This window comes from Pseudorasbora parva, chromosome 17, assembly GCF_024679245.1.
Source record: "Pseudorasbora parva isolate DD20220531a chromosome 17, ASM2467924v1, whole genome shotgun sequence".
In the NCBI taxonomy this organism is placed as follows: Eukaryota; Metazoa; Chordata; class Actinopteri; order Cypriniformes; family Gobionidae; genus Pseudorasbora; species Pseudorasbora parva.
Window position 1 is genome coordinate 39,203,994 of NC_090188.1, and position 17,599 is coordinate 39,221,592.

Consider the following 17,599-nt stretch of genomic DNA (forward strand, 5'->3'; position numbering starts at 1 on the left):
GGTTATGTGACAAAATATATTGAGTTTTTCAAAATGAAAACTCTCTTAATACTTGTCTACAACAACATTTCAAATGCCCAAGGCCAAGATCAAAAGTTATAAACAACAAATAATAATAATAATGATAATAATAATAATAATAATAATAATAACGAATTAATACATTTTGCCTTTCATGACAGTAAGGTTTACAGAAAGTTCCTTAACTTATCTGCGGTTAACATTCCTTATGTCTTTGAGAAGTCTTCCAAGTACTCCATGTTTATATCTTCTTGCTAACCAGTAGGTCCACTCTATGAAGCTGAGCTGTTTTTTTAAGGCCTTCTCAGAACGATTACCCCGCATACGCCAAACTTCTTTCTTGTAAGTCTGCCACGCTCTCTCAATGTTTTGAGTATGTAGTCCTGTTTGTGGGTCTACATAATTCTGGCTGTGGTTGACTCTGACATGCTTGTAGCCCTCCTGGGAAAGACTGGCATATGCTCTCCACTCATCACTCACAACTAGACTTTGACGTTTAACATGTTTCTTGATAATGGGAACAAGGGTTTCCTTGTTTCTTTTCTTCACAAGGCGAAGAATGGGGCGTCTGCTTGCAGCTTTGATCTCAAGTATACCAAACACCCAAGTTCGCTTTCTTTTCCAGGTGTTACCAAAGCGTCCTCTTGCATACTACCAAAAAAACAGCATGAACAGTATTACAAAATAAGAAAATCTCTGTATCATGTATCAGTTTTTTTCAAATCAGGTGTAATTACATGAGATTGTTTAGTTTATCACTAAAACTCTTTTAAATTCCATATAACACAATAACTATGTTTACATAATAAGAAAATCTTTAAAGGGTCAGTTCACCTAAAAAAGAAAATCTGGAGATTCATGGTTTTGAAAATAAAGTGGAAAATAAAAATTGAGATTAAACCACTGGAGTCAAATGGAGTAGTTTTATGATTTATTCATTAATTTTTTTAAGCGATAGTTGCATAGCTGTCAATGGAGGGACAGGAATTGCTCAGATTTCATGAAAAAGATCTTCATTCGTGTTCCGAAGATTAAATAAAGTCTTACAGGTTTGGAACAACATGCGGGTGAGGATTTAATAACAGAATTTTTATTTTTAGGTGAACTAACCCTTTAATAAAATTTCTTGTGAACAAGTAAAAAAATATTGAGATACATTTTGCCATTAAATTAAACGTTGAATATTCATTTTATTTTTGTGTTAAGAACACATTCCTGTTTTATTCTACTTAAGCATGAGATAACCCTTCTTTGGGTTAAACAAAATAAATAAAATGTCAGTGAAAGTGAAAATTGCACATTTAGATTACACTACCTTGCGTTTGTGGCAAAACTTGCTCTCATCAATGTGAACAAGGACATTAACTCCACCAACTATCTGTCTCCTTTTTTTTCGGTGCTTCTTCAGGCTTTGTACACAAATTCTTCTGAGTTTCTTTGACATCATGGAAAGTGTTGCTGTGCTCTTTGCAATGCCATCTTGAAGCATGTCTACTTGCCGTAGATGTAAACCCTGAGCAAATCTACAAAGATTAACAATAATTATTATTTTTTAAATAAGAACATTGTATTTTCACAAAAAAATAATGTGTGCTTTATCAACCATATTTGTACCAAGTACCTTGTATTTTGAACACTAGTTTTTTACTTTTTTTTTACTTTTGACTCTAAGCATAACAAAACATACATAGCTGATTAAACAGTACAATATACTGTAAAAAAAAAAAAAAAAAAAAAAATTGAACACATCTATAATCACCAGCATAATCTTCTGTTAGAAGCTTCTGTTGAAGATGTTTTATAAGACATCCTAAATACTAATTCAAAGTATGGTCAAAATATAATCACCTTGATACAATTTAAAAAAAAAAGAGTTTGTTTTTTAGTTTTTGGGTTATTGTAAGATATCTGGCAAAGTATGGTGAGATATACAGTATTACATGAAATGCTTTTGCAATAGGATATGCTATGCTATTAGATTGACTATCATATTTTTGTATGCCACCAAAAACTATAACGTGCTGTAATGTAGTTGTGTTCTGTGGACTCAAAAAACACCATACATATAGTGTAATATGTCAAATACTAGTTATGTAATATATTTGCATTGCTTACCTATGTATATACTTCATCCATGTGAACAGACTGCAGTGTGATTGTGAGAAAAGTGAGTTTGTCCGAACACTTCTTCTCAGCCGTCCACATCTTTTACGTCGACACTCCCTGGAAGTTTCAGGACATAAGATTATATGATAAGTTTAAATGTTTAACATAATGTCTTGGACACACACACACACACACACACTCACACACACACACACACACACACACACACACACACACACACACACACACACACACACACACACACACACACACGTGTGTGTGATGTTGAGTAATATTAGATTTATTTATCTTTTATAAATTGACTGATTATTGTGCTGATACTTGAAATATCTGTTTTATCTTCCAGCTGCTTATTCAAACTGATTAGATAAAATAGAAATACAATCGTGATAAATTTGGCACTCTTACAACAATCTACATTACATTACAAAACACAAGTATTGTCATTATTCATTAATCTTAAGCAATCACTTGACGTCTATTCATTGCCAACTGAAACTATACGAACTAGCGCTACTATAGCCTACAGCCAGGACCCGCACCATTTATTTTTATTTATTTTTTTAATTGTGAAAGTGTGAAAAGTTTAATGTGAAAGTTAGCGCTCACATTAATTTAAATAATAGCCTTTTGAAGTTTATTAAACACATTAAGTCATTCTTTCTTCTCAAAGCACCTCTTAAAATAACAACTAATACTATTTTATAGGCTAAGATATTTAAGAGTTTAATCTTAAATCATAAAAATAAAGCATTCTTACCAGACGTAATGGTCCTTGGACTGGGAGGCAACCATGTTCATTTTATGCCCGCAGTTCTTGCATTTAATTTTGCGTTTCAACAAGCCAATCATTTGCAACCATTTTATTAACTTTAAAGACGATTTTTTGGTTTCTCCAACATAAACTTTGTTCAAAAGTTTCCTCTCCACTGAATCCATCGAGTCCGCGACCAATACAACCAAAAAAATAAAAATTGGCGCACTTTAATTTCATTGGCTTATGATGTTATCAGAATCCGATGCACCTACCAGGGGTTGTGTGTTGGCAGCGGTTGGCAGCTGGTTGGCAGAGTTGACACATGACGAAGCACTTCTTCAATCTGATAGGCCAAGCAGCACTGCCTACAGGTTGCTCTGCTCCGAACTTTATTGTAGAGATGGTAAGTAAAGTAGGACTATCAAATTCCTTGGGAAATGTTGTTTTGTTATTACTTTCATTCTTTATTACTTGCATATGAAACAATATCTTTATCTCACTTTATTTCAGCATCAACATATGGGCCTATATGATCAAGCGCCTTCAGCTCACTGCCCCTCACCTGGCAGTGGGGGTAGTGCGGATACCATTCATTTTACCCGCGCAAAGGCACGACGGGGAAATACCGAGGGAAAAGAAGAAGACATTTTCATACACAAAAGTGGTAAGTTGTGTTTATAAAAGTGAAATTTATTGTTGTTAGTGTGCTGCTACGCACAATAGCTGATATTTCTCATGACGCGATTGCATACAAGTCAACACAAATTGATCGTTCTGAGCATTCATTGGTTTGTATGCTATGATGCACTTTTTGTTAGAATGCTACACAAGAGATGTGTTAAAAAACAACACAAAGTGTGTTGATGCTATTTTGACACATATTTGGTTCAACACACACTTGTGTTAGAATGTAACTGGATAGAACAGCACTGGGTGGAGGGCAGTTTGTGTTTATGATAGAAATTATAGGTATATTTTATATGGTTTTCCATAAAAAGCTCAAATAAATAAATAAAATCTTAACTTATAAAAACTTAAATATTGACGTTTTCAAGGCACTTTTTTCAAATGCTGCTTTCACCGCTTTTTACTTGGTATAACTAACCAGACTGTATTTCTGTCAGACATCTACAGAAGCTCTTATTAATATTAACAGAGGTTTAGATGTTGGCGATTCATTTAATGTTTAATTTGAAGTCACCAGAATCGTGACCAGTGGCTCCTTTATTGAGCTCTTGACAATATTATCATCATGTAGTTTTGTAGCTTTCTCAAGAGTTTAATATCTGAAAGATGATTTTTAAAAAGGTGTTTATTATTGTGTGATTAACATGTTGCAGTTATCTTAAAATGTGTTTTAAATACATAAATATAGTGCGTACAGGATCTTGAACTGAATCAGCTCATGAATCTCAATGAGGGTGACAAACCAAAAGCTTGCAGCAATGGGTGCCACCATGTTACAATACTCATGCATTACTCCCATCATGCATTGCGGCATGAAGCTTTTGGTTTGTCACCATTGTTGAGATTCATGTGCTGATTCTTGATGTCTGTGTTTGATTAGTTTGTACTGTAGCCCAAAACTTTCTTTTTAAGAAATAATTCTGCACTGCTGGATATCATGATGTAGCTTCACAAGACCTTTATAACTAACAGCACATACATAAATTGAATGCACACCATACAAATACTCAAAAACTTGATCAGGGCAATTGGAGCTCGGGTAGAATATCCTGTCTGAGCCCCTCTAGCAGACAGCAAGCTAAATCACTTTCACTAAGAATGTATGGGCACACAAACTTGTGAAATGAACCTAATTAATTAACCTAATTAATTTGCTTTACTTAAGTTGTGTAATGTAAGTGTGAACTTGTGAATTATTAAAGGAATATACAAAAATCCACATTACCTTATGCACAGGCTAAACCAGTACATCAATTAATGTGATTAACTAAAGTTTTTTAGTAATCATCTCTGAGTTAAGCATGTTCATGTCTTCTTCATAGTAGCCTGCAGGTAAATGGTCAGACCCCAAAACTGTCCACAGGCTCAGCACATAGCACATGGATTCTGTTCCCATTATAATACAGTAACGTTAGTCATCATTAACTAAGCGTTAGCTTCTCATGACTTCATCATGTTTGTGGCCCCTCAACTAAAGTGGTGTCATGGTCCTTTGAAACAAAGATGTGTTATTAAAACAAAGATGATGTGTTATTAATGAAATTGTGAAATTACATGAATATGTACATGAAACATGAAAGCTCAAGCCTTTACACACAGTTATCGGAAGCTTTTTCATAGTTTAATGTGAGGTAACGATACAGATGAATATTGAAGTCGATAAATTCAAGTTCAATTAAACTCTTCCCTCCATCGCATTATGACAGTCAACACGATGAAGATTCAATATTCCTGTAATTATACTTAAAATAGTTTACAGAAAAGGCTTAACAAACTATTGCATAGATAAGCTATATTAGGCCTACGGTACGCATCCTTTGTGCTTGTTGTGAAGCGGAAGCGTTGCCTCTGCACGTGTGCATGGCTGCGCGCTATTCAAGCACATAATTCTGCGCACGGGATGTGCATTAGCGCATGCGCGCTTTGTGCTGCCAATTGAAGTATTTCATATTATAATACAGTATGAACTTTACAGTACAGTACAGTAATTAGTTTTACTGGTTTATCTTCTGATAATTTATAACAAGAATGGAGACCAAAGAAACCTGTTGTGTCTTGTGGATGTAATTACATAATGTAAAAAACTTTTGACAATGTTCTTACAAAGTTTAGCCACTCTACCCTACTGACATGTATTCCTATTTTTTCATGTCATATTTTGCAGTTAGTAGGATGGACAATCTCAAGCCTGTGAAACAACATATTCTCTGGAAAAAGAAGGCGGAGATGCTCCAGTCTCGAGTGAACGAGCTGGAGGAGGAAAATGACTTACTCAAGAAGCAGCTTGAAGAAAAGTCTGCACCAGAACAAGGTTTGTACAGGTAGAGCACATGGCTCTCCGGAACCTCTATGGGCTTTTGAAGAATAATGCTATAGCATAACTGCACATATTTCATGTTTGACAATATTGTTGCTGACCTTTCAATATTATTTTGTACCTGCTTTAGGTTTTTGATTTTTAGATTATATTTAGCACATGCATACATTTAGGTGGACAATGTTTAGGATCTCTAAAGCAGATAACCCTCAAAGTGGAATTAAAAATAGAGAGATATAGAGTTATTTGTGAAAACATTTGCATTTAAAACTAAATGCTGCTGCTTTTTGGACACCTGTTAAATTGCAACTAAAAATGATTTCCTACAGTAGGTATGTAGTTTTTCCATTTATAGGTATCTACTCAAAGTTTTCTCTTGCTAGGGTTTGGAGTTTTTGTAATTGATATTAAATTGTTTGTTTTTATTTTTTAATATATTTTTAAAATTAAAAATCAGATAAAAAAATATATATTTAAAAAATTGGTCCCACTCTATATTGTGTCTCTAACTACTATGCACTAAAATTTTAAATACTACTTTGATACAGTGCACTTATTGTGTACATACATGTTTTAACATTGTTCTTATATTTAAAAAATATCTGCATGTAATTACATCTGTACTTAATTTCTGTAATTACATTCTGTAATGTACTACATTTTTCATTTAATTTGAGTATGTTTAGGTTTATAACAGGGTCTGGTTCTCACCTTATTGATGAACAGGAATTGTAGTTTGCGATTAAAGCAGCAAATTCTAAGTCAATTGCACTGTGCAATTGTGCCTACTGTGAGTGCATCCTAACTCACCCTTAAACCTATCCATACCATCAAACCTGTCCCTAACCTTTCCCGTATCCCTCCTCAAAAGCAGCAGTGTTTTGTAATACAATATGAGCACAATAAGTACATTGTACTTATTTTTTATGTAAGTACATAGTAGTTAAGGACACCTAATTTAAAGTGTGACCAAAAAATTACATTATAGTAATAGTATTATAGTAATTATAGTCATATTATAATTACATTACACATAGTCTCTTATTTGGGTGACAACATTTAGAGCTTTATCTGTTATTTACTGCCGTTTGTAAGGATTGAACTGACTTCACTTGTGTATAGCCTGTAGACTGCTGCCTTGCCATAGCACATTGGATTTCCATTTACAGCATTGGCTGTAGACAACATTAGCATTGTTTTTTTAGTAGAATTCACTGAAATACTCAAATAGTTACAGTAAAGTTCTTCAAAAAGCACCTTGATTTTACAGTGGGTATAGGTTTACATTATATGTTTATATTACAGATGGGAACTTGGAGATAATGGCCACTGGAAGTGAGGAGCCACAGGCCATGATTTTGGACTCCAGCACTGACACTACCAGTGATTCCAGCACTGACTCAAGCTCTGAGTCCAGCTCTATCTCTGACTCTTCAGATGAAGAAAAGAAGAAAAAGAAGCGTAAAAAGAAGAATGGCAAGAAGAAAAGCAAAAAAAGAAAGAAGGAAAACAAGAAGGTGAAGAAGTCAAACGGAAAAGGAGAGCGAGGTATGGACACACTCTATTTAGTTAGGTATGAAGTATTTAGCTGATTATTTTTATTTTAGTGCTTTATACCCAATCATCATCTGTCTTGTCATCTCTTTTTCGAATGACACGAAATCAACATGTCAAAAGCTTAACTGTTATGTTACAGCCAGTGTCTGGGAATTCTCAATGAATATCAGTGATGATCTGTATCCAACTTGTATTTTTACTACAGCTTTCTTAGAGATTATGTAAGTAATTAAGTAAACACAATATGTGCTTACCTATTATGGTAATCAATAATTAAAAATAAAGAATGTTCTGAACAGTGTTTACCTCAGTGTTTTATAGCAATAATCATCAAATACTTTATTGGCACACTGCCCTCACACTACCGACTATTAAACGTTCTTAAAGGTGCACTATGCAACTGTCCGTCCACTGGAGCGCGCCTATTCAAAACAAATGTGTAGTTTGGTGACGCAAAGTGTGAGCGCAGCATCTTGGGACATGTGGTCTTCACCTCACAGCCGGTGGAAAATAGGACTCGGGCAGAAATCACGTTCATGCATGCGGTTATTAACGTTACTGTAGTGTAAAGCAGAGCAGGACCGAGTGTTGTGGACCTGAGCACAGCTGCTGGAGCGATTGTTAAACAAATACCCACCTCGTGAATACCGGGACTTTTATTATGACGGGACGGGACTCATTTGCCGGGCGCCTGCACTGATCCGCTCTTCCGGTTATGATTTTGAGCTAAAGCAGCTCTGTTTATCATATTAGATACATTTAAGTGTGTTTAAAACGATGTTATGACGTTACTCCGTGCGTTCACTTGTTCACACTGCTAAGAGTAAAGCGCTCCTGCCAAATAAAAGCCGAAACCGAGGGTAACGCAGATATGACGCAATTGACAGGCGACTCCGTCAAACGCAATGCTGAAACGTCCCTGTCTTTAGTTAAAATAGCAATTTTTTCTCACAATTTACAAATAGTTGGAAACATCTGGGATATTGTAGGTACTCAACTGAACAAAATATATAACACCTGCCTAGTGGTCTTTGGATATTTTACTGCAAAAATACTACATAGTTCACCTTTAATCAAAGAATAAGCCGTACACCTTTATCCAAGTTGTAGCCTCCATTTTAAAAAGAAAACATGTGGGAAACATTGTGGCTCACCTTGTGCCTAAGAAACTACACAAGACACAACACAACATTTATTGGTGATTTTATTTACATTATTGTTTTTTTTTTTCAGTTGCCTCAATTGCAGATGTGGTGAAAAGATATCGGCGTGTCCTCAAACTTGTGCAAAGAGGCTTCAGGATGACCGCAGCTTTCAAGAAAGCGTGTGTTTCTAGAAATGCTGTGAAAGACACTGCAGCAATTGCAGAGATTTACATTGTAGACAAAAGTGTCCTAGAACAGATCAAGGGTAAATACACACTTTTGCAACTAGCACAACTGTGTCAGAAAAAAATTGTTGGTGAACTTGCAGAAAAGATCATTGAAATGAAAACCAACAAACAGCTCATCCCCTTTTCTGTCAGGAAAGACTGAATGTGGGCAAGAAAATGTTACCCATAAGTTAAGTGGGTTGCTGTTAACTAAATGCAAGTTTGTTTGTTTTTGTTTTTAGTGGTTGTAAACTTTATAATGTTTAAGCTTGGTCTAGGGCAGTGCAACATTTTTTTGTCACGTATTGAGTTTTCATTTAGAAAAAACTCAATATATTTTGTCACATAACCCGATGTGAACCTGATACCATAGTAAATAATGTGTTGTATTATTTGGAGTGTTTTTTTTTTTTTTTTTGTATCTACTTAATAAAAGTGATTTTTTTCTCTCCCTCTGATATGCTGCCTATAGTGTTTGTTCTACTTCAGTCAGATTTGCAAAACTCATTTTAAATGGTAAATATGTTGCATATAATTAATGGAAACCTGTATGCAATCTGTTGATAGGTTATAGACTTTCTACTGATATCAACTGTTTTTCACTTTAATTAGATAGTCCTAAAAGATGTCTACTAACCCTTAGTGGAGAATGTCTATTAACAGTCTACTGATCGTAAACAATATATTTGTTGACAGGCAACAGATAAGCAAGTAATCTTTAGTTGACTATCAACAGATTATCAACAAATGCTAAACTAAAGATTTTTTCTAAGAATTAAGTTTTTAATCAGTTTTAATAATCATTAATTTGATGCATTTGAGACCCCTTGAGTAAGATATACATTATCATAAACGGATCATATGCTGACATGACTGTTGACTTTCAACTGATAGATTGATGTTGAGTTGTTGGTAGACAAGTTGTTGGTGGACAGCTTAGAAGATGGTGACTCAATCTACAGAAAGTTAGTTGACAATTGGTAAATAACCTTTTGCAAAATAACACTGACAGTCAACAGGCACTTTTTGTAAAATCTGTAGATTAACACTTGAAATTTACCTTATAGTCTATAGGCAGTTAGTTGAATGTATGTTACTTGTCTGTTGAAACAGTTTTGTTGAATGTCAACTGATGCACTGTTGACAAGATACTGAATGGCTCCTAATAATTAGTAGAGTCTCAACGAATGGACTATCAAAATAAAGTGTTACCAAAACCTTTTGGCATGACGAATCCATGCTTGACATTGGTCTACATTGATGTCATCACATGCATAATCCATGGCCTGAAGGAGGGTGGCACGCTCAAGGGGATGGCGATCATAGACCTTCCACCTCAATGCTGAAAAAAATTCCTCAATAGGGTTGAGGAAAGGAGAGTATGGAGGCAGGTAGAGGGTCATGAATCGAGGATGGGCCTGAAACCATGCTTGAACTACCTCTGCGTGGTGAAAACTGACATTGTCCCACACAATTACATATGTGACCCCTTCACCTTGACAGGCTGGCTCAATTTCATTGAGAAATAAGATGTGCAGCATTGTAGGAACCAAGTAATGGCCTATGTCCTAGGACATCATCTTCAGAGATAGCTGCGCACATAGAGATGTTTCCTCCACGCTGTCCAGGCACTTGGGATGGACGGTGCTCCATCGCATACTTCCATCTCCACATCAAAGTTCCTCAAGGCGAAGAGCCAAGATGCTCCAGGATTGGCCAGCCCAGTCACCAGACATGAACATCATTGAGCATATGTGGGGTAGGATGAAAGAGGACGCATGGAAGACGAAACCAAAGAATATTGATGAACTCTGGGAGGCATGCAAGACTGCTTTCTTAGCTATTCCTGATGGCTTCATCAATAAATTGTATGAATCCTTGCCAAACCGCATGGATGCAGTCCTTCAAGCTCATGGATGTCATACAAGATATTAAATTTGGATCTCACAGCACCACAACTTATTTTGCTGACATATTTTTGTATTGGAGTGGAGATGGAAGTATGTGATGGAGCACCGTCCTGCTGCAGAATTTGGCCTCTTTTATGGCTGGGAATATAAGAGGTAGCTAAGATTTCTTGTTATTTTAGACTATTGATGTTGCCTTCCACCCTGCAGATCTCTCGCATACCCCCATACTGGATGTAACTCCAGACCATGATTTTTCCGCCACCAAACTTCACTGTTTTCTGGATGAATCTCGGATCCATTCGGGCACCAGTAGGTCTCCTGCAATTGTACTGTGGTGTAATTCAACAGAAGATTCATCTGAAAAATCCACCTTCTGCCACTTTTCCAGCATCCATCCTTTTAGCAGGCTGTGGGCCTTGGCAAATGCCACACGGTTTTTCAATTGTCTTTTGTTTAGTGCTGGCTTCTGGGCACTGATTCGACCATGGAGGCCATTTCGAGACAGAATCCGACAAACTGTTCTGGTTGACACAGGGACTCTGCTGCAGTGGAAAATGGGCTGGCCTTGGATTTTCGAGCCAACAAACGGTCCTCTCGAGCAGTTGTCTTGCGGTGTCTACCTGACCTGGGCTTGTCAAAAACGTCTCCAGTCTCTTCAAATCTTTTTTTTATCCTCTGTACTTGAAGCTGAGACACATTGAAGGTGTCTGCCACATCAGCAGTGGATTTGGTCTTCAGCCTCTTGATAATCAAAACTTTAGTCTCAGGGTGAATCTTAGGCATGTTTGCAGAGGTCTAGTTGCAGTTGATGTGAAGGTCTAGCGTACTGGGGTTATTTTTATACACACTTGAGACCTAATTGATCCATTATTAGTCACAGGTGAAGCTCATATGACAAGGTGACAACACTTATGTCTTTGCAAAAATTGACTCAATGGGCTTTACCAAGCTGTGAATATTAGAATACTTTTTGAAAGTTTAGTTTTTCACTGAAACGTTATCACAAAAGCTGGTGGGATTAAAATGAGCCATTTCTTGTAAAAAAATCTTGATTAGAAATATATTTCAGCGGCACTTTAGGTCAATTTGTACACAAGCGACAAGACTTTTGTCAGAGACTGTATATATATATATATATATATATATATATATATATATATATATATATATATATATATATATATATATATATATATCCGAGCCTCCACCTCCCCTACAAGTGTTTCAATCTCAGTGTCTGAGAAATTACGTTATTTTCCTCTTTTCTCTCCTGTCGCCATTATTCAAAGTAACAGAAATACACGTTTTCACTTTCTTGGATTAATTAATTAGCGGGGTCGCATGGCAGTTTTCCAGGCATATATCCACAAGTTTCCTACACCCCATGAACCCTTGCGTCAAAAGTGGGCGCGTCTTCCGGTTTCGAAATAAACAAGCGGGACGACATTGACATTTAACAATTTACAGTCATTCAAGCTATCCAAACGTGCTTTTTTTGTGGGAACACAACCTTGTATTGCGATACTATTAATTAACTAATAAATGTACTAAATTGAAATGTTTAGTGTGTGTCATTCATTCATGTTCTGCATATGTTGCTTCACACTTTCACTTAACCCTTGTGGCACAATCTAGTAAAAAAAAAAGTACAAATTTAAAATTTGAATCCTTGCCAACAACACAATGAAAGCCTATGTGAATAGCCCTGGTTTACACTATACAATCAGTTTTAGTCCACCGATATTCTGAAGAAATAAATACACAAAGACAGTAATTGTCAAAACATTTTTAACTTGCACATTCAGTTAGCAGTGGTATCCAGAACATTTAAATAAAATTAGCATGTCGAGTCCTGGGTCGGCGTTTCTTCTCCGGTGGCTTCTCGTAACCCAGAAAAAGCGTTGGGTACGGATTATCCTGTGTTGGCTTCTTGTCAACGAAGTGAAACGAACACACAAACAGATGTTTGGGTGTTTATTTTCAGTTTAAGTTCAACCATTAACTTCAACCATATTCGTTTTGGTTCGTCGTCTATTGGGAGACAATGGAAACTGTACCATCGTTGGCAGGAACACTCTGACTTAGTTTTTGGCTTATGTTCAAAACACTCACGTTTACGCCACTGAATTAGTTTAATCCGGTTATTTGTACACCCGCGAACAGCATATGTTGTCCCTGAGCTCCGCAACGACATCTCTCTTAAAGGTTTGCGACTTGACATTTTAAAACAATGATCCGAATTATTAAACAAAAACGTAGCCTTGTCACTAACTAGCACACAAAATACCATTGGCATACTACTTCCGCTGCCTCACCGGAAGTTGTACCCACGTTCTTTTTTACAGTAGCGCCCCCCGGAAAAAGGTAGATATGGGATTTCACTCTTATTTACATGCCGATCAGCATTCATGAGGTGATTTTCATTAGGTGTGTTTGACATCGGCTGCGGCTGAATGCATACGATCGGCGAGAGTAGCCGAGTGCAGTCGGGGAGGAGCTGCAAACGGAGATGTGAAGTCGGACACTTTCTGCTTCCCGTGGTGACGCTTGCACTGCATTTGCAAACTTTATCACAGCTGAAGTTAAATAAATGCAATATTTCTCAAATACACAGATGTTTCAAATGACATTTCCATTCAATACTTTATGTACTGTTTAATAAAGCGTCTATTTGGACAAGATTAATGTTCAACATATAAACATACACTATCAATGAAGTGTTGTCAACGGTTTTTATCAGTTTTAGTTTGATAAACATGATGATATAACATTGCGGCTACATGAAAAGAGGTTTTACTGTTATAAATAAATGATTTGTGAGCATTAGCATAACGTAAGGTTTTAGAATAAACACGAAACGCACGTGTCACTGTCATGCGGTGAATCGGCCAATAATGGATCAGCTGTGTCGTCATCAGAGCTCTTGCATCCACCTGCAGTCCCCCTTGAGAATCTGCAGCGGCTGCATCAGCCGGCTACTCTCGAATCGCTCTCGCGGTACTTTGTTGACATACGTCACAGTCATGTGCTGTCGGCGCTGTCTCAAGTTGGACAACATTTCTAACAGCATGCACTGCTTCAAGTCAGCTGCCGATCGGTCTGCGCATCGCTAGGTGAAGTCGAACAAGCCTATTGACTCTTTATGGTTAAAAATGGGTGTGTACAAGGTGGGATATGAGGCTGGTTCACCTACGCACATCTGCGGGTGATCTGTGATTTATAAAGGGAGCATTGCTTACAGGTGTGCATACACATTGTTTCATACATCTGAATATTTTTTTGCCGTACGCAATTTTTGGCTTTTGGCCGCACGTAAACGTTTAGTAGGGATCCTACACACAATTTTATAAATGAGGCTTATAAATGAGACCTCACAGAGTGGATCTTAAAGATTATTTGCTAAATATAACAAATTATTGTGTCTGATTGGTCTATCTGACTGATCAGATGGCCCAGTCTGTCGTGATTGGTCTACTCTGCTCTGCTCTGATTGGTCAGATGGCCCAGTCATTTGTGATTGGTCTACTCTGCACTGGTTGGTTAGATAGTCCAGTCGGTTGTTATTCGTCTACTCTGTTCTGATTGGTCAGATGGCCCAGTCTGTTCTGATTGGTCACATGGTCCAGTCGGTTGTGATTGGTCTACTCTGCTCTGATTGGTCACATGACCCAGTCTGTTGTGATTGGTCTACTCTGCTCTGATTGGTAACATGGTCCAGTCTGTTGTGATTGGTCTACTCTGCTCTAATTGGTCACATGGTCCAGTCTGCTGTGATTGGCCTGCTCTGCTCTGATTGGTCAGATGGCACAGTCTTGATACACTTGATAAACATTTATATGAAGAGCAGTTTATCAGTATCAATTATAGCTTGAGTCTTGTTCTTTTTAAGTGCAGTAAAGTGGATTTGCAGTGCAGAAAATATTGTCTTCTCCACCAGTCTCAGATACAGCTACAGTGTTTGAAGGCGGGGCTAAGTTGACGTTGTTTGCCGGCAGCCAGTGAAGACCTTTGGCTATGTTTTTAACAGGAAGTGAGACTTGAATTCCTGATGACTTGATTCAGCAATTTAGAATCTATCTTTTTCTTTTAGAAGAAAAACTGCACTTTGATCTTTTTCAGACATTTTACATTCACAAACAGCTTCTGTATTACACATGGCATGAAAGGAAAAATCTGAAAAAGCATAACAGGGGCACTTTAAGTTCACTGAAAATATATGGAGACATACATTTGTTAGTTCTTAACATTCCCCAAACATTTTCAGTAATTATACAAGTTTTACCTTCCACAAATTAAGTGCAAACATTTTCTAAAAACAGACACCTGGATAACAAGTTTTTCAGACATGAAAACTGATCCGACACAAAACCTTTGTACAATTTCAGAAGACCTGGAATATTTGGGACTACCTTTATGATTATGTCATTATATATAATTTGTTTCATTTTGAAAGCCTCATGTCGTGGATGAACTATTCATTTATACCAAAGGAACCTGATAAAATATATTCCACTCTGACTTTCATTAATGTAATTCATACATTCATATACATAAAACCCACCCACCTTTGTGAACAGAAATGAGTGTGCCTTTTCACATTTTTAAAGCAATGGATAAAACTAGGTCTGAGGAACATTATATTCAAATGAGTAACGAAAATAAAATCCATTTGAAAAGGTTTAATAAGGTCCTGCTGCATTCAATTTGAAGAATGTTCAAGAAAGGGGAAGTAATTAAAGGGGTGATGAATTGAGAAATCAGCTTCGTCTTGAGCTTTTGATATATAAAATATCATGGTAATATAAGAATATCCTGTAAGTTTCAGAGCTGAAATCTTCCTTGTTAGTCAAAGAAAAGTTTTTATTGACACCAGGCCCAGAAAACGATCAATCTCAGAATATGCCACGCTTTGAAGTCATTGTGTGGTGAAACACCGCCTCAACAGAAGAAGATCAACGCCTGATCCTGTAGCTACGGTGGCCCAGTAGTGCAGCTGTGCTAAATTAAACCACAACACAACGAAATTGCCACATCACAACGGACACGAGCCACAACACAATGAAATAGCCACAACACAACAGAAACGAGCCACAACACAACGGAAACAAGCCACAACACAACGGAAATGCTCCTGACCACGAGGGGTCTCTTGGAGGGCAATAAAGTTAGTTTCCCTTGCCATTGCTCTATAGATTGGTCAGTCTTACAAAGATTTAAACACTACAATCAGTTTTAAATGTGTGTAATCATTGTATGTCGACATGAAATATTAATTCAAAATCACCTACTGCATATTTATACTCAAAAACGCTTTTACATGCTGCCATGGCACTTGATGCCCAAGAGAACTACTAATTAGTCTGCTAATTCCACCATGCAGTTGAAACATATAATTTATATGAATAAAAATTACTTTTAACATTTAAAAACAGACATGTTCAAATTCCACAGCTTTGTTGCATTCTAAAAAAACTGACTCGATGCATAACATTGGAATTTGAACATTTAAACAAAACAAAAAAAGTTCCCTATATCGAGGGAACTTCGCACTGCATCGGAACGGCGAATTTGGGGATACTCCCTTAGCCACAGCACATCTGAAGTCTGAAAGAAACTATTCCAATCCTGATTGGTGTTATATATATTGTGTGAGTGGCGACTGACAGAGAGTTCAAGCAATGTGTGCACCCGTGTCCCCGTTTCATCCGGGCTCGGACACACTTTGTGTGAAGTGCCTGGGTGTTCAGCATGCTAGGGTGGCTCTCGATTGAGCCGCATGTGAGCATTGTGATAAGCTGGCGCTCAGGGTGCTTTGCTCTCGGCTGGCCACGTGCTCAAAGAGGCCGGCCAGCCTCATCTGTCCCGCGACTGTTTAGGCAGCGCGTGGCGGCATAAATCAGTGGGCTCGCTAATGAACTTATCAGCGGGTCTTGGGACTGCTGAGGCACCATCTCAGTCCTCGCTGACAGTTCAGATGTTCTCCTGTCCCGAGTGGAAGCCCGCTATGCGGCCTCTTCCCCCGGGGTGGAGAACCCGATGCTTGTGCCGTCTGACGTGCACAGCATCGAGGTGGGTGACATTAAGCACCAAACACGCTACTTCATTCATAAAATACGGGCGCTCGGGCAGTTCTCGAGGGGGCTGCCTGTAGTGACTCGGTGATCTCCGTCCCCGTGTGGAAGCCCACGTTGTAGTTTCTTCCCCCGGGTGGAGAACCAGATGCTTGAGTATTTTTATTTCTGAGGAATTAGATGTACTCAGCATCAAAAGAGTGAAGTAAGTGAGAGCTCGCCACTTCATAATGATTACAGGTCTGCAATAAAATAGGTTTGAACACACGCGATTGGTGTACGTGATACTGTTTGGTGCGAGGCAGCAGTCAGCTCCTGAGGGTGCCGGCTGTGTTTATTGAGAAATATCTCGACGTGTGCACTTTTCGGGCATTTCAGCCTTGCGCCTGTAGTCTTTTATCTCAAGGGATGAAAGCTAAATATGTTGTAATCGGATCGAAACTCACATTTGCCGAGGGAGCGTGTAGTTGACGATTCCATATGAATAAATATTAAAACAGTATTGACTGTTGGTGAATATGGCCGAATTTAAATTAATTAAATATTATCTGACTTTGAGGAGTTAGATATGTTTATTCAGTCTATCATTCAGACCATGTTCATTGATGGGTAACTATGGTGGCATTTAATAATCTGAGGGATTAAATGGGATTTATCTGACTTTTCGAAGTAGATATTTTATGCCTATCATCCAAATTGTGTTCACTTATCTATATATTAATCTAAAAGAAAATATTCCGGAGAGCGATCGAGGTCGCTTCCTCAGTGGAGTTTTTTGGA

At 37.5% G+C, this 17,599-nt stretch overlaps 3 protein-coding genes across 3 annotated transcripts in view; 2 read left to right on the plus strand and 1 right to left on the minus strand.

Annotated features, from left to right (window-relative positions):
• The window catches only part of hcrtr2 (hypocretin (orexin) receptor 2), a 125,490-nt gene that overhangs the window by 89,974 nt on the left and 17,917 nt on the right, over positions 1-17,599 (plus strand). The window lies entirely within an intron of this gene.
• Positions 182-3,090, minus strand: LOC137045336 (uncharacterized). The gene is made up of 4 exons (XM_067421916.1): positions 2,909-3,090; positions 2,137-2,244; positions 1,337-1,544; positions 182-672 (listed from the first exon to the last, which is right to left on the minus strand). Exons 1-4 carry the CDS (start codon positions 3,085-3,087, stop codon positions 208-210), a joined length of 960 nt encoding a protein of 319 aa, XP_067278017.1. The 5' UTR covers positions 3,088-3,090; the 3' UTR covers positions 182-207.
• Positions 3,156-9,128, plus strand: LOC137045337 (protein FAM133-like). The gene is made up of 4 exons (XM_067421917.1): positions 3,156-3,569; positions 5,757-5,903; positions 7,215-7,457; positions 8,700-9,128. The coding sequence occupies exons 1-4, from the start codon at positions 3,383-3,385 to the stop codon at positions 8,999-9,001; spliced, it is 879 nt and encodes a 292-aa protein (XP_067278018.1). The 5' UTR covers positions 3,156-3,382; the 3' UTR covers positions 9,002-9,128.

Excerpts from the sequence above, each read along its gene's own strand:
- LOC137045336 (XM_067421916.1), bottom strand. The coding sequence starts at position 3,087 with ATGGATTCAGTGGAGAGGAAACTTTTGAACAAAGTTTATGTTGGAGAA. Across the intron at positions 1,545-2,136 it reads TGGATGAAGTATATACATAG|ATTTGCTCAGGGTTTACATC; the intron begins GTAAGCAATGCA and ends TAATCTTTGTAG. Across the intron at positions 673-1,336 it reads AGTTTTGCCACAAACGCAAG|TATGCAAGAGGACGCTTTGG; the intron begins GTAGTGTAATCT and ends TTTTTTTGGTAG.
- LOC137045337 (XM_067421917.1), top strand. The coding sequence starts at position 3,383 with ATGAAACAATATCTTTATCTCACTTTATTTCAGCATCAACATATGGGC. Across the intron at positions 3,570-5,756 it reads CATTTTCATACACAAAAGTG|TTAGTAGGATGGACAATCTC; the intron begins GTAAGTTGTGTT and ends CATATTTTGCAG. Across the intron at positions 7,458-8,699 it reads AAACGGAAAAGGAGAGCGAG|TTGCCTCAATTGCAGATGTG; the intron begins GTATGGACACAC and ends TTTTTTTTTCAG.